Source organism: Vipera berus, assembly GCF_964194415.1.
Source record: "Vipera berus genome assembly, chromosome: 7".
NCBI lineage: Eukaryota > Metazoa > Chordata > Lepidosauria > Squamata > Viperidae > Vipera > Vipera berus.
Genome location: NC_138209.1, coordinates 53,693,731 through 53,717,404, shown reverse-complemented (window position 1 = coordinate 53,717,404; position 23,674 = coordinate 53,693,731). Strand labels below are relative to the sequence as shown.

Below are 23,674 nucleotides of genomic sequence, written 5' to 3'. Positions count from 1 at the left end.
GGTAAACGTAAAGGTTCCCCCGCAATCCGTGCTAGTCATTTCCAACTCTAGGGGCCGATGCTCATCTCTGTTTCAAAGCCGAAGAGCCAGCGCTTGTCCGAGGACATCTCCGTGGTCATGTGGCCGGCATGACTAGACGCCAAAGGCGCACGGAACGCTGTTACCTTCCCACCGTAGTGGTCCCTATTTTTCTATATAAATCTAAATAAATAAATAAAATACACACACACACACACATTTATATATATGTGTGTGTGTGTGTGTGTGTGTGTGTGTGTGTGTGTGTGTACAGCATATGTATATGTATACATGTGTGTGTGTATGTATATATATTTATTTTATTTATTTATTTATTTAGATTTATATACCGCCCTTTCCCGAAGGACTCAGGGCGGTTTACAGGATATTTAAAAGAAAATCAATACAAAAGTTAAAACAAATTTAAAAAGATTAAATGAAACCCTGAGAAAAAAATAAAAACCCAGTTAAAATTAAAAATTAAAAAATTCTCAGCCTGGGCCAGAGAGCTCGAAGAGCCAGGTCTTCAGGTCCCGGCGGAATGAACGGAGGTCGGGGGCAGTCCTAAGCTCCGCGGGCAGCTGGTTCCAAAGGGCAGGCGTGTCCACTGAGAAGGCCCTACCCCTGGGTGTTACCTGCCGGCAATCATTAACCGGCGGCACCCTGAGAAGACCCTCCCTGTGGGAGCGCACTGGACGAAGGGAGCTTGATGCTGGCAGCAGGTGTTCCCTCAAATATCCCGGACCCTCGCCATTTAGGGCTTTATAGGTCATCACCAGCACCTTGAATCTCACCCGAAGGGCAACCGGAAGCCAATGCAGCTCGCGGAGTAGAGGTGTTACATGGGAGTATCGGGAGACCCCCATCACGACTCGCGCGGCCGCATTCTGCACCAGCTGAAGCCTCCGGGTGGTCCTCAAGGGCAGCCCCATGTAGAGAGCGTTGCAGTAGTCTAAACGGGAGGTCACGAGCGCATGAGTGACTGTGCGTAGGGCATCTCGGTCCAGGTAGGGTCGCAACTGGCGCACCAGGCGAACCTGGGCAAAAGCCCCCCTGGTCATGGCTCCTATATGATCTTCAAAATTGAGCCATGAATCCAGGAGGACGCCCACGTTGTGAGCCCTATCAACAGGGGGTAACACCTCACCCCCCATCGTTAGAGATGGAATAGTCTGGTTGACCCGAGATGCCGGTATGCACAGCCACTCAGTCTTGGCAGGATTGAGACAAAGCCTGTTTCTCCCCATCCAGACCCGGACCGCTTCCAGGCAACGGGACATCACGGCGAGGGCATCGCTGGGTTGGTTTGGGGTGGGGAAAAAAAGTTGGGTATCATCAGCGTACTGATGATATCCCACCCCGAAACCACAAATGATCTCGCCCAGCGGCTTAATATAGATGTTGAACAGGAGGGGCGAGAGAACCGACCCCTGAGGAACTCCACAAACGAGAGGCCTCGGGGCGGACCTCTGCCCTCCCGTCAACACCAACTGTGAGCGGCCCAGGAGATAGGAGAACCACCGCAAAACAGTGCCTCCCACTCCCAACCCCCTGAGACGCCGCAGTAGGATACCATGGTCGATGGTATCGAAAGCCGCTAAGAGATCTAATAGGACTAGGACAGAGGAACAACCCGTCCCGAGCCCGCCAGAGATCATTCACCAGCGCGACCAATGCCGTCTCCGTGCTGTGCCCAGGCCTGAAACCCGATTGGTACGGGTCCAGATAATCAGTTTCATCCAGGAACTGAGGAAGCTGATGGGCCACCACACTCTCAACAACCTTCGCCAGAAAGCGGAGGTTGGAGACCAGACGATAGTTATTTAAAACAGCCGGGTCCAGGGCAGGCTTCTTGAGGAGGGGTCTCACCACCACCTCCTTCAGGGTGGCGGGGAAGATACCCTCCTTCAAGGAAGCAGTTATTACTGCCTGGAACCAGCCTCGTGTCTCCTCCCGAGCCGCATAAACCAGCCAGGAGGGGCACGGGTCCAGCAAACAGGTGGTGGAGCTCAGCCTCCTCATCATCCTGTCCACATCATCAGGGGAAACAGGATCGAACTCAGTCCAGATAACATGCTCAAGACCGTCCGATTCCTCCACGTCAGACTCTGCCCAGTCAGAGTCCAAACCGGCCCGGATCTGAGCGATTTTGTCAGTCAGATGATGACTAAACTCCTCGGCACGCCCCTGCAAGGGATCCTCCCTCACCTCCTGGTTAAGAAGGGAGCGAGTCACCCTAAACAGGGCGGCCGGGCGATTATCTGTGGACGCGATAAGGGCAGTGAAGTAATTAGCCTTCTCCGTCCTCATCGCCGCAAGATAAGACCTTATAAAGGTTCTTAACTGCAATCGGTCAGATTCGGATCGGGTGGATCTCCAACAGCTCTCTAGACCCCGTCTCCGACGTTTCATGTCCCGGAGCTCCACAGAAAACCATGGCGCCCAACGGGATCTGTGCCGGGTCAGGGGTCGCAAGGGTACAACACAGTCGAGTGCCTCAGCTGCTGCCCTATCTCAGGCATCAACCAAGGCCTCAACTGGGCTGTGAGTGAGGGCGATGGGTATAGACCCAAGTGCCATCTGGAACCGTTCCGGGTCCATTAGGCGCCTAGGGCGGAACCACCTGGTCGGTTCCGCCGCCCAGCAGTGGGGGATAGCATAATGGAAGACCAGCCGCAGGAGATAATGGTCGGACCATGACAGGGGACCAATGACAGGTGACCCCCTTCCTAGATCATCCAACCACTGTCCAGACAGGAACACCAGGTCGAGAGTGTGAACCCCCGCATGAGTCGGGCCCTGAATTACTTGGGTCAGGCCCATGGCTGTCATGGAAGCCATGAACTCCCAAGCCACCTCAGATGACCCTCCCAGTGAAGGCAGGTTGAAGTCACCCAGTACCATAAGCCTGGGGAACTCCACCGCCAACCCTGAGAGGGTGTCGAGCAGCTCGGGCAGGGCTGTTGCCACACAGCTGGGCACCAGGTATGTAAGCAACAAGCCCATCTGAACCCGAGGGCCACATCTCAGGAGAAGGGTCTCACTCCCGCCAGTCTGGACAATGGTGGTCTCCCGCAGACATAAAGTCTCCCTGATAACCACCGCCACCCCTCCACCCCTGCCCTGAGCCCACAGCCGGTGTAGCACACGGAAACCTGGGGGTCATAATTCAGTCAGAGGGACCCCTCCCTCCGAGCCCACCCAAGTTTCCGTAATGCACGCCAGATCCGCGCATTCCTCCTCGATCATGTCATGAACGAGGGGAGCCTTGCTAACAACGGATCTGGCGTTAAAATAAACCAGCCTAAGCTTAGGGACCTGATCACCCTCACCCCCGGGCAAGAGGGTGCTAACCGGAGGGTCGGAGCGCGCCACCGCTTGAAGACAGCGGGGGCGCGATCCCAGATGTTGATATGGCCCTCCGTGCAACCACCTGCCACCATTTCCTATTGTCGTGGGGATTTGCAGCCCCACCCGAGCACACACAGAACCAGCAGTCTCCACCCCCAACCCTATCTCGCCGGGACCCTTCATAGGCCCAGACTGGGTACCAATTAAAAATTCCCTCCCCACCCTACTGTCCCTCCCCATTCCTAACCCTTTAAAATACCTAGCTAAAAATATATCAGGGGCCTCTTAATTCGTCTCCACCAGGGGCCCCTAGTTAAGCCCAGCCACCTCTCGGGGTCCCAACAATTGGGCCCGTCATCAAGGGAAATGTTAGAAAGGGAGGCAGGTCGTATCCAGGAGGGAAAAACCCCCGAGGGCGTACAAGTCCGATCTAGAGTATTGTACTCGAGCCATGAGATAGAACTGTCCGTATGAGCCATTGTTCACAAATGGGGTCAGATGTTATTAAGATGATAAGATGTTAGTTAAGATGTAAAAACATTAAGTCCGGAACATGTCTTCATCCAGCAATCTGCCAATCCGGCTCTGCTCTCACCTGAGCCGGTCCAGACAAGAGCCCATGACTGTCCTCTCACCTAGCCATGAGATCCAGCCTGGGATGGATAAGGGCAGCATTGCTGGGGGAGCAAAAATCCCCCCTGCTAGTCTCTCACACCAGCAGGGGATTGATAGCCAGTCCAGGGCCGCCCTCTCACCACGGCCTGTCCCAGACTCCTTCTGGAACATCATAGGGAGGTCACGGGAACAGGGAAAAAATGTCCCAAATCCTGATCCAGCCTCCAATCCATCTTGAAAAGTAACAAGCAGAGGCCATCCAAACACGCTAAATCCATCCCTAGGGCAGCAGGGATCTCAGTCATAAATGTCAAATGTTCAGATTCAAGCAGCCAAATCTCCATCATCCTCTGAGAAAAAGAAGTAGACAAAAAAGTCTCCCCCATAGCCTCCACACCAAAACGGCACCTAACAACAAACCCTAAAAGGAGATGATCCGCGGCCATTTTATAAGCCAAAAGGCCAGGAGTAACAGTCAGGAGTAGAGAGATCCGCGCGGCTACGAACGGCGCCCTCCAATTAAGTTCAGGTGCCAGATAGTCCATCCAGGGGTCCGCAGCAGGATCCTAGGCTGCCGAAGCCATTCCAGTCTAACGAAGCTCCCCAGCGCCCGAGGTAAGTAGAAGCGAGAGATTGATTCAAGCCAGCACAGTGCCCGACAACTGATCCCGAGCACCAGCACCGCCCGGCCGCTGCCACTGCTACTTCTCTGGGGGGGGAAAGGCTCCACACCGTGAAACGGTGCTAGCCTGTTGTTCCTACACCCCCCCTCCGAATATGGCCCTCGGCTGGGCTTTCGTGAGCCTCCCAGCCACCCATTGTATCGGCTCACCGCGGAGCTCAGCGAGCGCTGCCCATGGTCGCCGCCATCTTGGGCAAAGTATATATATAAGAGCTAGCGCTTGTCCGAGGACATCTCCATGGTCATGTGGCCAGCATGACTAGACGCCAAAGGCGCATGGAACACTGTTACCTTCCCACCGTAGTGGTCCCTATTTTTCTACTTGCATTTTTACGTGCTTTCAAACTGCTAGGTTGGTAGAAGCTGGGACGAGTAACAGGCACTCACTCTGTTACACGGCACTCGGGATTCGACCCGCCAAACTGCCAATCTTCTGATCGAGAAGCTCAGCGTCCTAACCCACTGAGCCACTGCATCCCTTTATGTGTGTGTGTGTATGTATGTATGTATGTGTATGTATATGTATATGTATACATTTGAAGTTTGCAAAAGAGCACCTGGATGTTCCACAGCACTACTGGCAAAATATACTGTGGACAGATGAAACCAAAATTGAGTTGTTTGGGAAAAACACACAACACTATGTGTGGAGAAAAAAAGGCACAGCACACCAACATCAAAACCTCATCCCCACTGTAAAACATGGTGGAGGGAGCATCATGGTTTGGGGCTGCTTTGCTGCCTCAGGGCCTGGACGAATTGTTGTCATTGATGGGAAAATGAATTCCAGAGTTTATCAGGACATTTTGCAGGAAAACATACGACCATCTGTCCGCCAACTGAAGCTCCGCAGAGGATGGGACAGGACAATGACCCAAAGCATACAAGTAATTCAACAAAACAATGGCTTCAACAGAACAGAATACGCCTTCTGGAGTGGCCCAGTCAGAGTCCTGACCTCACACCAAACATCCCAAGAATATTGCTACACTGAAACAGTTTTGTGCAGAGGAGTGGTCCAAAATTACTCCAGATCGTTGTACAGATCTGATCGGCAACTACAGGAAACGTTTGGTTGAGGTTATTGCTGCCACAGGAGGGTCAACCAGTTATTAAGTCCAAAGGTTCACATACTTTTTCCACCCTGCACTGTGAGTGTTTCCATCTTATGTTCAATTAAAACATGACAACAGCTAATGTTTGTGTAGTATTATTTTAAGCAGACTGTGTTTTTCTATTGTTGTGACTTACATGACGTTTAGAGCGCATTTTATGGCCAATTCATGCAAAAAAACCACATAATCCCAAAGGGTTCACATACTTTTTCATATATATATATATATATATATTGGTTATTCGGGTTTTTCCCCGCGTAGAACTAAAGTTGTAGGCGCAACGTTTCGACGGAATCCCATCCGTCATCATCAGGCTGGTGGCTTTAGCTTCCTTCTTCAGGGAGAAGCATGTGGCTGTTTGTTCCTCTTTTTTAAACTGCCAGAGGGGGTGTGTTCTGTGGAGGTGTGCTCTGATTGGGTGGGGGACCAAGTGTGTTCTGATTGGGTGGGAGTGTGTTTTGAATGGTGGGTGTGTTCTGATTGGGTGGGGGTGTGTTCTGAGTGGATGGGCTGGTCTCAGCTGCCAGCTCCAGACCTGAGCTGGTGAGTTGTGCTGCTTTTGTTCGGCTTCGTGTTTGTGGGTGTGCCATGTTTTTATAGTGGGTGTCAGTTTGCTTATTGTGTGGTTTGGAGGGGTTTAAAGTGGCTGATGTTGCAGCTGTAGTTAGGTTTCTGTTTTGTGGTTGTGCCTCATTATCATTGTGGGTTCGGATTTGCTTTTTGAATGGTTGTGTGGTGGTGATGTCATGTGATGTTATCATGAGTTTGGGTCTGGTATCATTCTTGGTGGTTGGGCCTCGTCTGTCAATTAAGGCGGGTTTCCAAATGGCTGGAAGGCGAGAGGTATCATCTCGTTTATTCATGCTGTGGGGGCGTTTTTCTATCTCAATGGCTTCTCTGATTATTCTGTTGTTGAAATGTTCAATTTTGGCGATAGTTTTGGTTTTTTAAAATCAATTTCATGTCCCGTGGCTTCAAAGTGTTGGACCAGGGATGAAGTTTGTTCTCCCTTTCTGAGTGTTTTTGTGCTCTTCAATGCGTGCACTTATTCTTCTGTTGGTCTGTCCGATGTATGTGGTGGGGCAGGTGGTGCATGGGATTTCGTATACTCCTTGGTTTTCTAACCCAATTATGTCCTTGGGGTTTCTTAGGATGGTGGATATTTTTCTGTCTGTGTAGAATGCTGTTTTGATGTTGTGTTTCACCTCAATCTCAGCAACTTCACCTCAATCTCAGCAACCAACATCCTCTGCACCAGCAAACCACCCAAAAGCAACTTACCCAAAGAGGAACAGACAGCACTACTTAACCTAAAAAATGACACCAGCATAATCATTCTGCCAGCAGACAAAGGCAACGCCACGGTGGTAATGAACTCATCTGACTACCATACCAAATTATCCAACCTACTCCAAGACTCCACATACAAACTCCTCAAGACAGATCCCACCACCTACCTGGAAAAAACCACAAAATCAAAAATAAAAGCCACCCCCATCAGTGAAGAGATCCAGAAAACAATCATTCCCAGAGAAAAATCATCCAGATGTCCTAAGCTCTATGGTCTGCCCAAGATACACAAAGAAGGAACCCCACTCAGACCCATAGTCAGCTCCATAGGCTCACCTCTACAAAATCTAGCCAAATTTCTGGCCAAACAACTACAGCCTTACGCAAATTCCATCACCTCACACGTACAAAACTCATTCCAATTCATAGAGATCATAAGTAAACTAAACTTACAGCCCTGTGACCTACTTGTGAGCTTCGATGTCGTATCCCTCTTCACCCAAGTGCCAATCAAAGAAGCCTTGACAGCTATCCTAAATAAATACAACCCCCCAAAACACATCCTAGATCTGACCAACCACTGCCTATCTAACACATACTTCATCTACAATGGACAAAGATACAAACAAATGGAAGGAGCACCCATGGGATCACCCCTTTCACCTGTCATCGCAAACCTCTACATGGAACACTTTGAAACCCTCGCTCTAGAAAAATCCAACCACAAACCCAAACTCTGGCTCAGATACGTAGATGACACCTTCGTAATCTGGCCACACGGCAAAGAAAAACTGGATGACTTCCTCATACACCTCAATAGCCTACACCCCAAAATACAATTCACCATGGAAACAGAAGCTAACAATCAACTTCCCTTCCTTGATGTCTTAGTCTACAAGAAATCCAACGGCTCCCTAGGACACACTATCTACCATAAAAAAACACACACAAACCGCTATCTGAACGCACTCTCACACCACCACCCAGCACAGATCAACTCCGTAGCCAAGACACTCATCTCCAGAACAAAACACCTAGCTGACGAACAACACCTAAAAACCGAACTACACACTCTCACTAATGTACTAACAGCCAATGGATTCCAAAGAAACACGATTACCAACTTAATCCGAAGAGAGACACCCACAAAAACCCAAGACAGAGAACAAGAAAATGGCAAAGCCCTCCTCCCATACTTAAAAGGGACCACAGACAGAATCAGCAAGGTCCTCCAAAAACACAACATCAAAACAGCATTCTACACAGACAGAAAAATATCCACCATCCTAAGAAACCCCAAGGACATAATTGGGTTAGAAAACCAAGGAGTATACGAAATCCCATGCACCACCTGCCCCACCACATACATCGGATAGACCAACAGAAGAATAAGTGCACGCATTGAAGAGCACAAAAACTCACTCAGAAAGGGAGAACAAACTTCATCCCTGGTCCAACACTTTGAAGCCACGGGACATGAAATTGATTTTAAAAAAACCAAAACTATCGCCAAAATTGAACATTTCAACAACAGAATAATCAGAGAAGCCATTGAGATAGAAAAACGCCCCCACAGCATGAATAAACGAGATGATACCTCTCGCCTTCCAGCCATTTGGAAACCCGCCTTAATTGACAGACGAGGCCCAACCACCAAGAATGATACCAGACCCAAACTCATGATAACATCACATGACATCACCACCACACAACCATTCAAAAAGCAAATCCGAACCCACAATGATAACGAGGCACAACCACAAAACAGAAACCTAACTACAGCTGCAACATCAGCCACTTTAAACCCCTCCAAACCACACAATAAGCAAACTGACACCCACTATAAAAATATGGCACCACCACAAACACGAAGCCGAACAAAAGCAGCACAACTCACCAGCTCAGGTCTGGAGCTGGCAGCTGAGACCAGCCCATCCACTCAGAACACACCCCCACCCAATCAGAACACACCCACCATTCAAAACACACTCCCACCCAATCAGAACACACTTGGTCCCCCACCCAATCAGAGCACACCTCCACAGAACACACCCCCTCTGGCAGTTTAAAAAAGAGGAACAAACAGCCACATGCTTCTCCCAGAAGAAGGAAGCTAAAGCCACCAGCCTGATGATGACGGATGGGATTCTGTCGAAACGTTGCGCCTACAACTTTAGTTCTACGCGGGGAAAAACCCGAATAACCAAAGATCCACATACAAACACCCGCGAAAACCTCAGAAAACATATATACATATATATATATATATATATATATATATATATATATATATATATATATATATATATATATATATATATATATATATATATATATATATATATATATATATATATATATATATATATATATATATATATATATATATATATACACACATACATACATACATACATACATAGATATATAGAGATATAGATATAGATATATAATGTTTTATAGAGAATAAAATACAATCCGCCCTGAGTCCTTCGGGAGAAGGGCGGTATATAAATAAAATTATTATTATTATTATTAAAATATAAAAAAACACTGACATCCTCTAAACTTCAGTGAAGATGTTACCTAGCCTGATAACAAAATGTTTGGAAACCAACCCACAAGCTCGGAGAACAAACCTTCACCTTCATCCTACACCCAAGTTACAGATATTTACCACTATTGCAAATAAGTAGGATCTACAATGATTTTACCAAAGTGTCGCTTCTTAATACTGCTTTCATTAATATGTGAGCTGAGAAGGCAGAGATTAAACAGAGATATGTTTGTAAAGTTTATAACAAATACTGGTGATACTTTTAATAGAGAAGAAAATAGAATAACCTGGAACTAAGGACAAGCTATCTGCAAGGATAAGCAGTTTGATGCCCCCCCAAATGTTCAGGATTAGACTTGCATAATCCCTACAAATCCTACGTACCTGGAAGCCTCTGCAGCTTTTTAAAGATTTTTGAAGATTCACAGTAATTATATAATTATGCTCACTGTACATTATAGTTCATTTTCCTTACTTTACATAGCCCTTCTTGGCTTCCAGTAGTGATACACATTTCCATTTGTCCTTCCTGAGGACTGTAGTCAACTGTTGGAGGGTTATGGAAAGTCTTCTGCAAATCCTTCAACCAGGACAACAGTTCTGGAATGCTAAATATGATTACATTAGTAAGGTGTATCATACACTTCTTCATAAGATTTTCATTCTTTTTGCATTTCTTAGACAATTCTTTTATTATGCAGTCACTAATATGAAGACGTCTCTTCCTTTAGATGTTGGTTAAACCACTCTGATCTACCACCAGCATTAGTTGCTGTATGTAAAATACACCCTAGCTTAGACTTACTCTTGCAGTTGTCATTAACATTACCTTCTTTACTGCTATTTCAGTGGTAGTTAAACAAGAAATCTGAAGGTGAAAAACAATCCAAGTTGCATCTTTTAATTTCCAAATGTTCTTTGAAAGAGTCAAGTCTTAGTTGCTCTTTGAAAAAATACGTCTACAGGGGCACTGTGGCTTTCAGAAGAATGTTCTATTGGGACAGATTCAAAAAGTCTCGAAGCCCTTTGGAGCCATCCTGCCCTGATTTGTTCAGAAAGAAGCCAGAGCATCCCCTTCAGGACTGATCAAATAGGATGGGTAGATTGCCTCTGGTGGAGATGGCCCTATATATCCTGAACCTAAGTAATCCTTGTAACTAATGCAACTTCTGTAATAATGGTGTAACTCTGCCACAGTGATTTTCACCTGCTACCATATAAGCCACTGCGTTTGTATCATCTGAATAATCTTCAAGAGCAAATGCAATCAGAATAGGTCGCAACTGTCCATGTTTGAATTAACAAGAGAATGAATGAGTGCATTTTAGGAGAAACCCTTATTCTACCATCTGTTCCTATATTCAAGAGCACAGTATCAGGAGTAGAATCCTTCATGTTTTGGGGTTCTATAATCTCCCAGGATTATAGAACCATTATTTAAAAAGCATGACAAAGAATGTTGTTCCTGTATCAGCTTAGGAAGTTCAGACTGTTGCAGAAGCTATTGATACAGTTTTACAGAGGAATTATTGAGTTTGTCATCTGTACTTTTATAACTGTCTGGTTTGATATAGCAACCAAACAGGATGGGTACAGACTCAAACAGATAGCTAGGACTGCAGAAAGAACAACTGCAACCAGCTTGCCTTCCATGGAACATCTGTATATTGCAAGGTCAGGACACCGCTAAAGGGCATTGCATTCCAAAACAACTAGACACAGGGACAGTTTCTTCCCTCGTGCCATCACTCTGCTCAACACCTAATTCTCACAGTAGTCTATGTACATTTATCCATGTTGTATGGCTATAGTATTATAATTATCTTCTTAACTACTCCTTCTTATTGGTATTATGATTATGATTATTACTATTACTCTGTTGCTTTGCATGTACAGAGCTTCTGCACTGGAGACAAATTCCTTGTATGTCTAATCACACTTGGCCAAATAAAGTATTCTACTTCTAATTCTAATGATTGTCATTAAAATCTCCCACCCTAAAGACATCTGCAACTGGTGTACTAGCTAAAGGTGGACAAAGACCCTCATAGCTACATTTTCCACTTTGGTTTAGAAGGATTCCCCAAGTTGTGGATCTGCTGCTCCAAGGAGAATGCAGTTTTGTCAAGTAGGGACAGGTTTTGTCAAGTCAAGACAATCTGCTGCTTTCTGGACAAGCAAAGTATCCATTCTTTCCCTATTTCCTTATCTTACATACATTAAACATTTTCAAGGAAGTCAACAATAGAAAGACAGCTCTGAAATAGATAAAGGAGACTATCTCTCCTGCCCCCACATTTGAAATTTTTTTAGGGAGTTTGTGGCTTCAAAATCACAACTTTTATCAGCCATTAAAATACCCTGCTGAAGCAGAATACTGGAGAGCTCTCTTCATCAGCTCTTCCTTGATTTCAACTCTTGTTTCATCTTTAATGATAATGGTAGCAGTTCTGAAAGGAAACATGTTGGAATTTGGTGCTCCTCCAGCCAGAGAAATTAATGATGGGGGAGATTGCTGCATCAATTCAGCTAGAGTAAAAAAATAATAAAAACAAAAATTAGAGCATACCTGATATGATTAGTGCTATGAGTCTGAGTTGCAAAAATCAACTATTATGAGATAGCAACAAAAATTACAATTTGCTACCCCCTAGGTGTCATCTAAATTTTTGCCAAATCTGGTAGCCTTATACAATATTGAAGACATAAACTTTAGGCCTTCCTTAACTTGATACATAACATTTTTTGATATTTAAACCTCATATTCTCCAGTCACTGAAAATTATGCTATTTGGGAAATAACAGTATCATACAACATGGAATCCCAGCTTAAGGTAGTCTAGTACAATGTCTACTATGTGGACATTTTTTTAAAAAAATAACTGTCTAGTTTTCTGTACTTTCTAATTTATTTATTTAACTAGAAAGTTGATATTGTGCAAAGTACCATCTTCCATGCCACATTTTCAGAAATAATGAATTTCTGCACTTAATATGAAACAAATTTTGGAACAAAAGCTCCGAGACTTGTTTGCTATGTAATTTCTGAGCATTGTTATTTTTCTTTTCCCCCACCAATTTGTCTTCTTGGAAATAAGTGGCGACAGATATCATGGCACCTTTTCTTCTGAATGGGAAGATCAGTTATATCAGTTATTTTGTGTGGGGGGGAAATCACAACAGTTTACAAATGCCAGAAGTGCCCACCTCCATATATCACTTCTTCTTAATAACCATGTCTATGATAACCCCTAACTAGAACTTGAGGAAAGTCTGAAGAACGAACTGCAAACTATATACTTACTGAGAACTCTTATTGGAGATGCTTTTCTTGCTGCACTTACTGCAGTAATGAAACGTGAGTAATTCATGCTTAATGCACCAAGTAGCAAAGTCAATCTTCAAAATAAACTGGATATAACTAAAATCAAAACAAAGGACACAAAATGCATGCTTTAAAACACTATTTTCTGCAATAAGCTTTTAAAGAAATAATAACATTCAAAAGAGAATGGGTCACATCTATCACTCATTACTTAAACTTTATTTGTTCAAAATATTTTCCTTAAGAAATATTTCTGTTAGGAGATGATGTGATTACATATAAAGATATTCTTAGATTGGAAAGGAATGTATGGCAATTAAAGCCATTTAATATTTTAAAAGAAGGGAAAATAGTACAAACTTGGTTTCAGTATGGCCAGATACAAGCTAGATGGAAAGATCAGAAAATTGGCATTTCGACACCAGACGAAAATTTGGTAAAACAAATTAGAGATCAAAGTCAAGCGCATATAAGAAGGATATATAATGCATTGATAGAAATAGATTCAGAAACGGAACTTGTTAAAGATTGTATGATAAAATGGGCCCAGAATATTCAGGATCCAATAACGATGGATACCTGGGGGAAAAATTGGGTCAGGAATGTAAAATTTACTCAGGCACAAAATTTAAGAGAGAATTTTTATAAAATGTTTTATAGATGGCATTTAGATCCTAAAAAATTAGCATATATGTATCCAAATTATCAGCCTAAATGTTGGAGGTGTGGTTGTGAGGATGCAACATACTACCATATATGGTGGACTTGTAAAAAAGTTAAAGCTTTTTGGATTAAAATTTGGTGGAATATGCAGAAAATATTTAAGAAAAAGATAAGGTTTTCTCCACAGTTATTTCTGTTGGGTATTATTACAGATTGTACCGTTATAGAAACTAAATTGATGTTGAATTTAATAATGGCAGCAAGACTTTTGGTTTCGCAATACTGGAAGAAGGAGGAACTGCCTACTATAGAAGAGTGGACTTTAAAAGTTTCAAACTTGGCAGAAATGGCAAAAATATCAGCATATTTGAAAGAACAATTGCAACAGAGATATATTTCGGAATGGAGAAGATGGATCGATTATATTCAGAATAAATATGGGACTAAAAAATTTCATTTAGCATATGAATGAGTATTAGAATTATAAGATGTATTATTATTTAGTTATGTTTAAGTGGAGTTAAAGTGTGGTAGGATTTAAAGTGTAATTATAGATGGTTAGCATATTTTAGCTCACGTTTGTTAGAGCCAATACCCTGTATTCAGCTCTGGGAAGTTGGGGGGGAGGGGGAAGGAGGGTACGTTTGGGGGGAGGGGGAGGGAGGGGAAGCTGGGGGGAGGGGGAGGGAAGGAGTTTATGCTTAAAATGTATTGTAAAACTTTTTAATAAAAAAAGAAATATTTCTGTTAGGGATATAATTTTGGAAAAAATATTACCAAATATTCAATGTCAAGATACACAGCATAAAATAGTAAACATTCAATGTAAGATATCCAACATAAAATATTAAAACTAATGATAATTTTCATGCTGTTTGCCATAGAGTTGAAGGCCTTTTATTTACATTAGTACCATTTTCTGTTCATTATTTCAGCTTTTCTTAAGAATACTTAGGACTTTCTAGGTCTGCCAAAAAAAAGACATTGTCCAACTATTCTGTTTTTAAAAAAATGATTAAATTGGGGATATATTCCAAGAACAGAAATATTACTGTTTCATTTGGGAAAATCTTTGTTCCAGCTAGATGAATATGACACCTGCATATTTTCTGGGTTTATTTCAAGGCCTCATTTTCCAAAACAAAATTTATTTAAGTGCTACTTAAACATTCTCCAAAGCATTTGTGTATGTGGGAAGAGAATGTAAAGCTGATACTGTGTTGTATTTATCATGATGCAATTATGTGCACCTTTACTGCATGGGTGGCAGATATATGAAAGATAAATGTATTGGCCAGCTGTCAAACAGAATGGCTGTGCTGAGATGCCGCTCCGAATGAGCGTGCCAATTTCACAGCCGTTTCTCTGTTCCTGGTGGGTTTTTTAAAAGCCCCAGATCTCTCGAAGGGAGATTAGAAATGGAGGTGCCCAGCTGAACGCTTCTGGATGGCGGTCTGAACCGCAGAAAGCAGGAAAGCCTAGGAGAAAGCTGGGTGAAGGAGATGGCCCATTATGGCGGCTGTGAAGAAATGACAGCTGTCAGCTGGACAGAAACAGTGGTGAATCAGCGGGACAGTGATTCAACTAACCTGGCGGACTGAGTACTCAGCGAACCTTTGTAAGTGTTCCGGATCGTGAAATTATTCTGGAGAACTTCACAGAAGAGAAGAAAAGAGGGGAAGCCCCAGAGCAAAAGGGGAAAATCATCTCCCCTGTCAGATAGCGGCGACAAGGAGACGGGGAAAAAGAGATTTGACCTTAAAGCAACAGACTCACAGGCTGTAAGGATTGGTGAACAAGGGTGGTGTTCTGTACCAGCCTGCTACCGGCCCTGCAGAAAAGGCAGGGACAACCCCTTTTACAAGAAGGCAAGAGGCTGGAACTAAGCCTGCCAAATTTATTAACATAAACCAGAGCAAAACAAGACACCAACCATGAAACAGGAACTATTCAAGCGGTTGCCTTCAGCAAACCAGCCCTCCCACGCATGCCCCTTTTATACAGTTCAGGGCGTGGCTTCTCTCTGCCTCCTTCCGAGGTGCCCCATTGCCTTCCTCTGTTTACTCCTGATTGACTGCCTCCTGCGTCGGGCGTCCTTGAACAGGGCCAGCTGTGGGTCATCTTCATCCACGCTGTCAGGCTCACACAGCTGGGTCTCCGTCGTGACCAGGTGGGAGGGGCCTGGCTGAGGGCTCTCATCAGCAAGCTCTCCAACCCCCTCAGCAAGCTCTTCAACACCCCCCTCCTCCTCTGAGTCGTCCGACCCAACTGCCGAACCCACAGGCTGACCCTGAATCACAACATTATCCCGCACCGCAGGGCCCTTCCCCCGGGTCTGCCGATCCAGATGCGGTCAGGATGGAAATTGTTCATGAAAAGCGGTCACCAAAGCAGGGGCATGAACGGCGGTCGCGTCTTCCCAGGTGAACTCCTCTGGTCCGTAACCTTTCCATTCAATCAGGTACTGGAAACGACCTTTCAGCCAACGGGAGTCCCTGATGCTGGCGACCTCGTACTCGGGGGTGCTGTCTCCATCATGAGGTCCTGATGGGGGAGGTTCTGCTCGGCGGAGTGGACAGGCCGGTTGCTCGGGGACCAACAGAGACCAATGAAAAACTGGGTGCACGCGCAGGGAACGTGGCAGAGTTAAGCGATAGGCGACCGGATTGATGGCAGCCTCGATTGGGAACGGTCCTAAATATCGGTGATCTAACTTTCTCACCGGCCGTGTTGACGGTAGGTTCCTGGTGGACAACCAGACCCGATCTCCCACCGATAGTGGAGGCGTATCCCGTCTTGACCGATCAGCAAACCGTTTGTAATCGGCCTTGGCCTTCTCTAACTGACGTCGCACCAATCGATGGATCACTTGTAACTCTGCCATGAAGTCGTTCGCTCCCGGCTCTGGTGAGTCCACGGGAGAAAGGGGGAAAAACCGGGGGTGATATCCCACATTGGCCAAGAACGGTGTCATCTCTGTGGAGGTGTGCTGCGAATTGTTAAATGCAAACTCAGCTATGGCCAGATAGTCCACCCAATTGTTTTGCTGCAGATTGACGTAGCAGTGCAGATATTGTTCCAGGATACCAATGACCTTCTCGGTTCCCCCGTCAGTTTGAGGATGATGTGCAGACGAGAGGCAAAGCTTGATATCCAACGCATGCATCAACTCCTGCCAGAAGCGGACTGTAAACTGGGCCCCCCTATCAGAGACGACTCTATCAGGGAGGCCGTGCAGCCGAAACACCTGCTGAATGAACATACGACTAGTGACGTGGGCTGACGGTAAGCCGCGACAGGGGATGAAGTGCGCCATCTTGGTCAGCATGTCCACCACCACATACACTGTTGTAAAACCAGAGGATGGGGGTAAATCCATCAGAAAGTCCATGGACACAGCCCCCCAGGGTCTTTTGGGTGTCGGCAAGGGCTGCAGTAATCCAGGCGGGGCCCCTGTCGCTGACTTGGCCTGCCTGCATGGGATGCAGGAGGTGACATAGGACTGGACGTCGTGTCGGACTTGGGGCCACCAGAAGGTACGGGAGACCAGGTTCAGGGTCTTGAACAGGCCAAAATGCCCCGCCGCCGGGTTATCGTGACACTGGCTGAGGATGAGTCCCCTGAGTGGCCCTCCCAGAACGTAGAGCCGGTCACGATAATACAAGAGTCCATCCGTGACCATCCAAGGAGAATCTGTCCCCACCTCCTCCTTCCGCTGAGCCACCCACACCTCCTGCTGCTGTGCCTCCCGGATCCGAGCCCGTATATCAAGTGGCTCCCGCACCGCAGTAAAAGACTCGACGGGGATCACTGTCCTGGGCAGAAGCTTGTCTTCCACTCGGGAATATTCGGGCTTCCTGGACAGAGCATCCGCTCTTTGATTGTGCCCGCTAGGTATGTACCGAACCTCGCAAAGAAAAGAGACCACCATTTGCAGGCTTTCCAAATTCTTATGGTCCGTCCGGACCTCGATTTGATGCCGCGCTCCCTCCAGATGATGCCTACAGGCCTCGAACGCCACTTTGATGGCCAGCAGCTCCTTCTCCCAGATTGTATAATTGCGCTCCGAAGGGTTCAGTTTTCGTGAATGGTACGCGCAAGGGAAGAGGGTACCGCTGGGCGTCGTTGCCTGGAGTAACACCGTCCCAATGGCAATGTCGGAGGCGTCCGCCTCCACGACAAACGGCCGTTGCGGGTCAGGATGCTTCAAGATGGGCTCCTTCATGAAGGCTTCCTTCAAAGTCTGGAAAGCCCGTTGTTCTGAAGCGTTCCACTGGAACCGAGTCTTCTTCTGCAGGAGCCGGGTGAGGGGGGCTGTCAAGGCAGCAAACCCAGGGATGAAAGTTCAGTAATAGTTGGCGAACCCAAGAAGTCGCTGAACATCCTTCACGCGACGCGGGGGTTGCCAACTTTGCAAAGACTCAACCTTACTCGGCTCCATGGCGATGCCCTCAGGAGAAATGCGGTGACCCAGGAAATCGATGGTCACCCAGTAGAACTGGCACTTCTCCCACTTGGCAAACAGCCGATGTTCTCGGAGTCGCTGCAGAACCTGATGGAGATGCTGATGGTGCACCTCACGCGACGGGGGGTAGATCAGGATGTCGTCCAAGTAGATCACGACAAAGTGATTCAACAAATCCCGGAAAATGTCGTTCATGAAATGCTGAAACACGGCGGGGCATTGGTCAGGCCAAACGACATCACCGTGTACTCAAAATGTCCATAGCGAGTACCAAACATCGTCTTCCACTCATCACCCGGCCGAACCCTGACGAGGTTGTAAGCTCCACGCAGGTCCAGTTTCGTGAAGATCTTAGCCTCCCGGAGTCAGTCCAAGGGTTCGGGGATGAGGGGCAGCGGGTAACGATTGCGCACCGTGATGGCGTTGAGTTTCCTATAATCACAGCAAAGCCGCAATTCACCCGACTTTTTGACGAAGAGCACGGGTGCAGACACTGGCGAGGACGAGGGCCGGATGAAACCGCGAGACAAATTCTTCTCCAGAAAGTCCCGCAATGCAGCCAACTCGGGGTCCGACATGGAGTACAAACGGCCCACTGGGAGAGGCGCATCAGGGACTAAATGAATGGGGCAGTCATAGGGCCTGTGTGGGGGTAATTGATCCGCCTCTGTCTCGCTGAACACATCAGCAACGTCGGACAGTTCGGGAGGCAAGGAAACCCCTGGGGAACCCTCCACCTGGCCTGCACAGATATGGCGGGAGTGGTCCACGCACTGCAAGCTTGGGAAGGTGACCACGTTCTGTGACCAATAGATCTGTGGGTCATGCGCCCGGAGCCACGCCAGTCCCAAGACCACGGGGAAATGCAGATCTGAGGTGATATAGAACTGGATGGCCTCCACATGGGAACTGATGGCCATACATAATGGTTGTGTGGCGGCCGTAATTGGCCCAGACAGGAGCACTCGACTATCGATAGTCTCCACTAACATGGGCGGATCCACCGGGCACTGGGGAACAGCCCATTTGGCCACAAATGCTGAGTCCATAAAATTTGTGGTGGCCCTAGAGTCAATTAAAACATGGACTGGAATCCCCTCTGGCTTGCCAGGAAGGATCAGACGTGCCTGCAATATCAGATGCCGTGGAGGTCCACAGGCAGCATCGGAAAGACGTCGCTCAGTGTTGTTGTGGGACGCCCGATCTATCACACCGTCTAGATTGGGCTCGGGGCGTTTCCCGACAGAAAAGTAGGGGACTTTCTCGGGGCAGACTCGGTCACTGATGCCCGCTGTCGCTTCTTTGGGCAAAAAGCAGCCAAATGCCCAGGGTCCCCACAGTAAAAACACAACCCCCCCGATCGTCTGTTCATTTCAGTCACCGATAGACGAGACCTGGCGGCACCCAGCTCCATTGGCTCCTCCCTTTGAACTGGGGGCTCACGCACAACAGGGGCTGCAGGGGTCTGTGGGGTGGCACGGCGACTCCTTCACTGCTGCAACCGAACATCGATCCGCAGGCAGAGATGGATCAGCCCATTCAGGTCTGAGGGAATATCCACACGGGCCAGCTCATCCAACATCTCCTCCGACAATCCATCCTGGAAGGCATCCACAAGCGCAGCCTCATTCCAGGCAGAATCCTGGCTAAGCAGCCGAAAATCGCTGATATAGCCCTGTAGGGGTCGTTGACCCTGCCTCAGAGCTTTCAGGTGACGAGTAGCAGTCTGCGTCTTAATAGGTGTTCTGTACCAGCCTGCTACCGGCCCTGCAGAAAAGGCAGGGACAACCCCTTTACAAACGGCAAGAGGCTGGAATTAAGCCTGCCAAATTTATTAAAATAAAACAGAGCAAAACAAGACACCAACCATGAAACAGGAGCTATGAAATAGGAACTATTCAAGCGGTTGCCTTCAGCAAACCAGCCCTCCCACGCATTCCCCTTTAATACAGTTCAGGGCGTGGCTTCTCTCTGCCTCCTTCCGAGGTGCCCCATTGCCTTCCTCTGTTTACTCCTGATTGACTGCCTCCTGTGTTCGGCGTCCTTGAACAGGGCCAGCTGTGGGTCATCTTCATCCACGCTGTCAGGCTCACACAGCTGGGTCTCCGTCGTGACCAGGTGGGAGGGGCCTGGCTGAGGGCTCTCATCAGCAAGCTCTTCAACACCCCCCTCCTCCTCTGAGTCGTCCGACCCAACTGCCGAACCCACAGGGTGACCCTGAATCACAACAATAGGGTCCTCATACATCAGACGCATATGATCACAAAACCCCACAAAGTTGTCCAACAATGGACTAGGTTGAGCCAGCAGAGGCGTGCCCCAACGAGCTGCATCACCCGAAAGATGGCTTAACACAAACCCCACCTTATCCCGGTCAGTGGGGAAATCAGCTGCTATCACGCTGATAATGAGCTGGCATTGTCCCAGGAAAGCAGGAAACAGTTCTAGATTGCCAGTAAATTTATCCGGCATTGCAACTTGGCATTTTCTTCTGGGTGGGGGTGATGGTGGGGGTGCAGCATGGACCTGAGCTTGCAATTGAGTCACCTGAGCTGCCAACAAAGTGAGTTGCTGGGCGAGCTGGACATTCTCAGCACGTAGCTGCTCCATAATAATAGTAAGGGGTGGGAGGCTGAAGGCAAACTGTTCTGTACCAGCCTGCTACCGGCCCTGCAGAAAAGGCAGGGACAACCCCTTTTACAAGAAGGCAAGAGGCTGGAACTAAGCCTGCCAAATTTATTAACAAAAAACAGAGCAAAACAACACACTAATCATGAAACAGGAACTATCCAAGCGGTTGCCTTCAGCAAACCAGCCCTCCCACGCATTCCCCTTTTATACAGTTCAGGGCGTGGCTTCTCTCTGCCTCCTTCCGAGGTGCCCCATTGCCTTCCTCTGTTTACTCCAGGGCCAGCTGTGGGTCATCTTCATGCACGCTGTCAGGCTCACACAGCTGGGTCTCCGTCGTGACCAGGTGGGAGGGGCCTGGCTGAGGGCTCTCATCAGCAAGCTCTCCAACCCCCTCAGCAAGCTCTCCAACCCCCTCAGCAAGCTCTTCAACACCCCCCTCCTCCTCTGAGTCGTCCGACCAAACTGCCGAACCCACAGGCTGACCCTGAATCACAACAGGTGGTTTCTCTTTCTGGGTCATGCAGCAAAGCCAAGAAGCAGCTAAAAAAAAAAACCTTGAAGAGCGACAGTGCGGACTGAGCAGAGAGAGTGGACATTTTGAATAAGAACTGACAACCAATTAGCATTAAATGAGGAAAGAGTGACACCCATACGTTAAGAAGTGAAGTAATTGCTTAAAAAAATTAAAACAAAAGGGATAAACTGTAATTGATTTGATAGCTCAGACCAATAAGAATTAATTGTACATAACCCATTGTATGATTGAATTGGAGGAGGCTAACTAGAAACAAAAGGTTGAATGCCCAAGGAGGGTGAGAAAATTTATTTACTTGTCTTCTTGTTGAATACAATAATATCTATAACTGCCAAGGGACTGACTGTAAAACCTGGTCTTTATTGCTAATGAACTGAATACTTTGTTACAATATTTAGATAACTTAAAGGTTATATTATTGTTACATGTTACATATAGATAAATCAGGACTGTAGTGGAATATAAACACTTGAAATTGATTAATATTGATTATTATATATTAGAAGTGTTACTGTAATAGGTTTCATATTTTGTTAGCAACAAAATATATTATTGTTAAGATATAAGGCACTAGTAACTATAACTTTGGAAGAATAATAAATTCTCCAGGTGTGGTGGAGGGAAAGACAAAGATTGTGTATCAGTGGGAGGGTTGGTTGACGTCACTTCGAAAGATGAGAAGCATCCCAATTCTAACAAGAGTTGGGACTGGAAGAAGGCAGATAACCCAAGCCTCATCGGTGGAATTAAGCCCAGCAGGGCAAAGATCCATAGAAGAGATGATGCCACGGGAGAGAGCAGGCTCACTTAAAGACCTACAATCAATGCTACAATCTATGCAAAAGGTTATGCTGAGAAACCACGAGGATCTGAAAAAATAAATAGGTGAAATAAGGAATGATACTGGAGAACTTAAAGAGGAGAGCAATGGATGGAAAATGAACAGAAATTATTTTTTTTATTAAAAAGTTTTATAAAAGTTACAATACAAACCCACCCCCAAACCACCACCCCTCCCCCTCCCCCACTTCTCAGAACTGAATACAGCGTTACAAAAATAACAATCAAAATCTAAATAACATTAACCAACTATATACGTAACCAAGTTCCTAACACACTTTAACTCCCCTTTAACATGAACACAAACAAGATAAAAGTAAACATGATAAGAACATAAAAACAAGATAATATCCATATTATTAAACAATACTAATAAAAATAATAAAATATAATAAAAACTAATAAAAATATCATAAAAACATACTAATATTAATATCATTCTATAATTCATTCATAAGCTAGATGAAACTTTTTAGTCCCATATTTGTTCTGAATATAATCTATCCATCTTCTCCAGACCGAAATGTATCTTTCTTGTGAATGATCCTTCAAATAAGCAGAAATCTTAGCCATTTCTGGCAAATTTGACACCTTAAGTGGACCAATCTTCTATAGTAGGCAAACTATCTTTCTTCCAATATTGACCTACCAAGAGCCTTGCTGCTATCAAATTCAACATCAAATTTGTTTCTTTAGTATCACAATCTATAACAATACCCAATAAAAACAATTGTGGAGAAAATTTTATCTTACTCTTAAAAATCCTTCGAATATTCCACCAAATTTTAATCCAAAAAGCTTTAACATTTCTATAAGTCCACCATATATGATAACAGGTAGCATCCAAACTACCACATCTCCAACATTTGGGCTGTAAGTTAGGATACATGCGGGACAATTTTTGGGTATCCAAATGCCATCTATAAAACATTTTATAAAAGTTTTCTCTTAAATTTTGAGCCTGGGTAAATTTCACATTTCTAACCCAAATTACCTCCCATGTATCCAATGAAATTGGTTCTTGAATATTTTGAGCCCACTTTATCATACAATCTTTAATTCTGTTTCAGAATCCAATTCTATTAAAGCATTATATATTCTCTTTATATGCGCTCGGTTTTGATCTTTAATTTGTTTTACCAAATTTCCATCAGTTAATGTAATACCAATTTTCTGATCTATCTTCCACCTCGTTTGCAATTGAGTATATTGAAACCAAGACTGTATGATATTTTCTTGTTTTAACTCACCTAATGATTTTAATTGCCAACCATTCCCTATCCATCTAAGTAATTCCTTATATGAAGTCATATCCAAGCTCACACCCACAGATACACCCTCTATCGCATGCCCACGAATCCCCCAAATTGGTATTTTATAATTTAACTTAAAGTAATATTTTTTCCATATGCGCAATAAGGCGCTTCTTAAAATGTGAGATTTAAATGCCTTATCCACTTTTTTATCATAAACTAAATATGCATGCCACCCATATAATAAGTCCCCTGCCTCAAGGTAAAGTAATCTTTCATTTGTTAAATTAAGCCAGTCACTAACCGCTGATAAAACAACCGCATCATAATATAA

General features: G+C 45.7%; 1 protein-coding gene across 5 annotated transcripts in view; it reads right to left on the bottom strand.

Moving 5' to 3' along the window:
* Positions 1–23,674, bottom strand: part of AADAT (aminoadipate aminotransferase) — a 104,666-nt gene that overhangs the window by 67,032 nt on the left and 13,960 nt on the right. For all 5 annotated transcript variants that reach the window (XM_081332778.1, XM_081332781.1, XM_081332782.1 and 2 more), the window contains exons 2-4: positions 12,933–13,049; positions 11,989–12,157; positions 10,104–10,236 (exon numbers count right to left, since the gene is read on the bottom strand). In XM_081332778.1, the coding sequence (XP_081188904.1) occupies positions 10,104–10,236; positions 11,989–12,157; positions 12,933–12,999 (369 nt within the window). In that variant the 5' untranslated portion in view covers positions 13,000–13,049. The remainder of the gene's footprint in view (positions 1–10,103; positions 10,237–11,988; positions 12,158–12,932; positions 13,050–23,674) is intronic.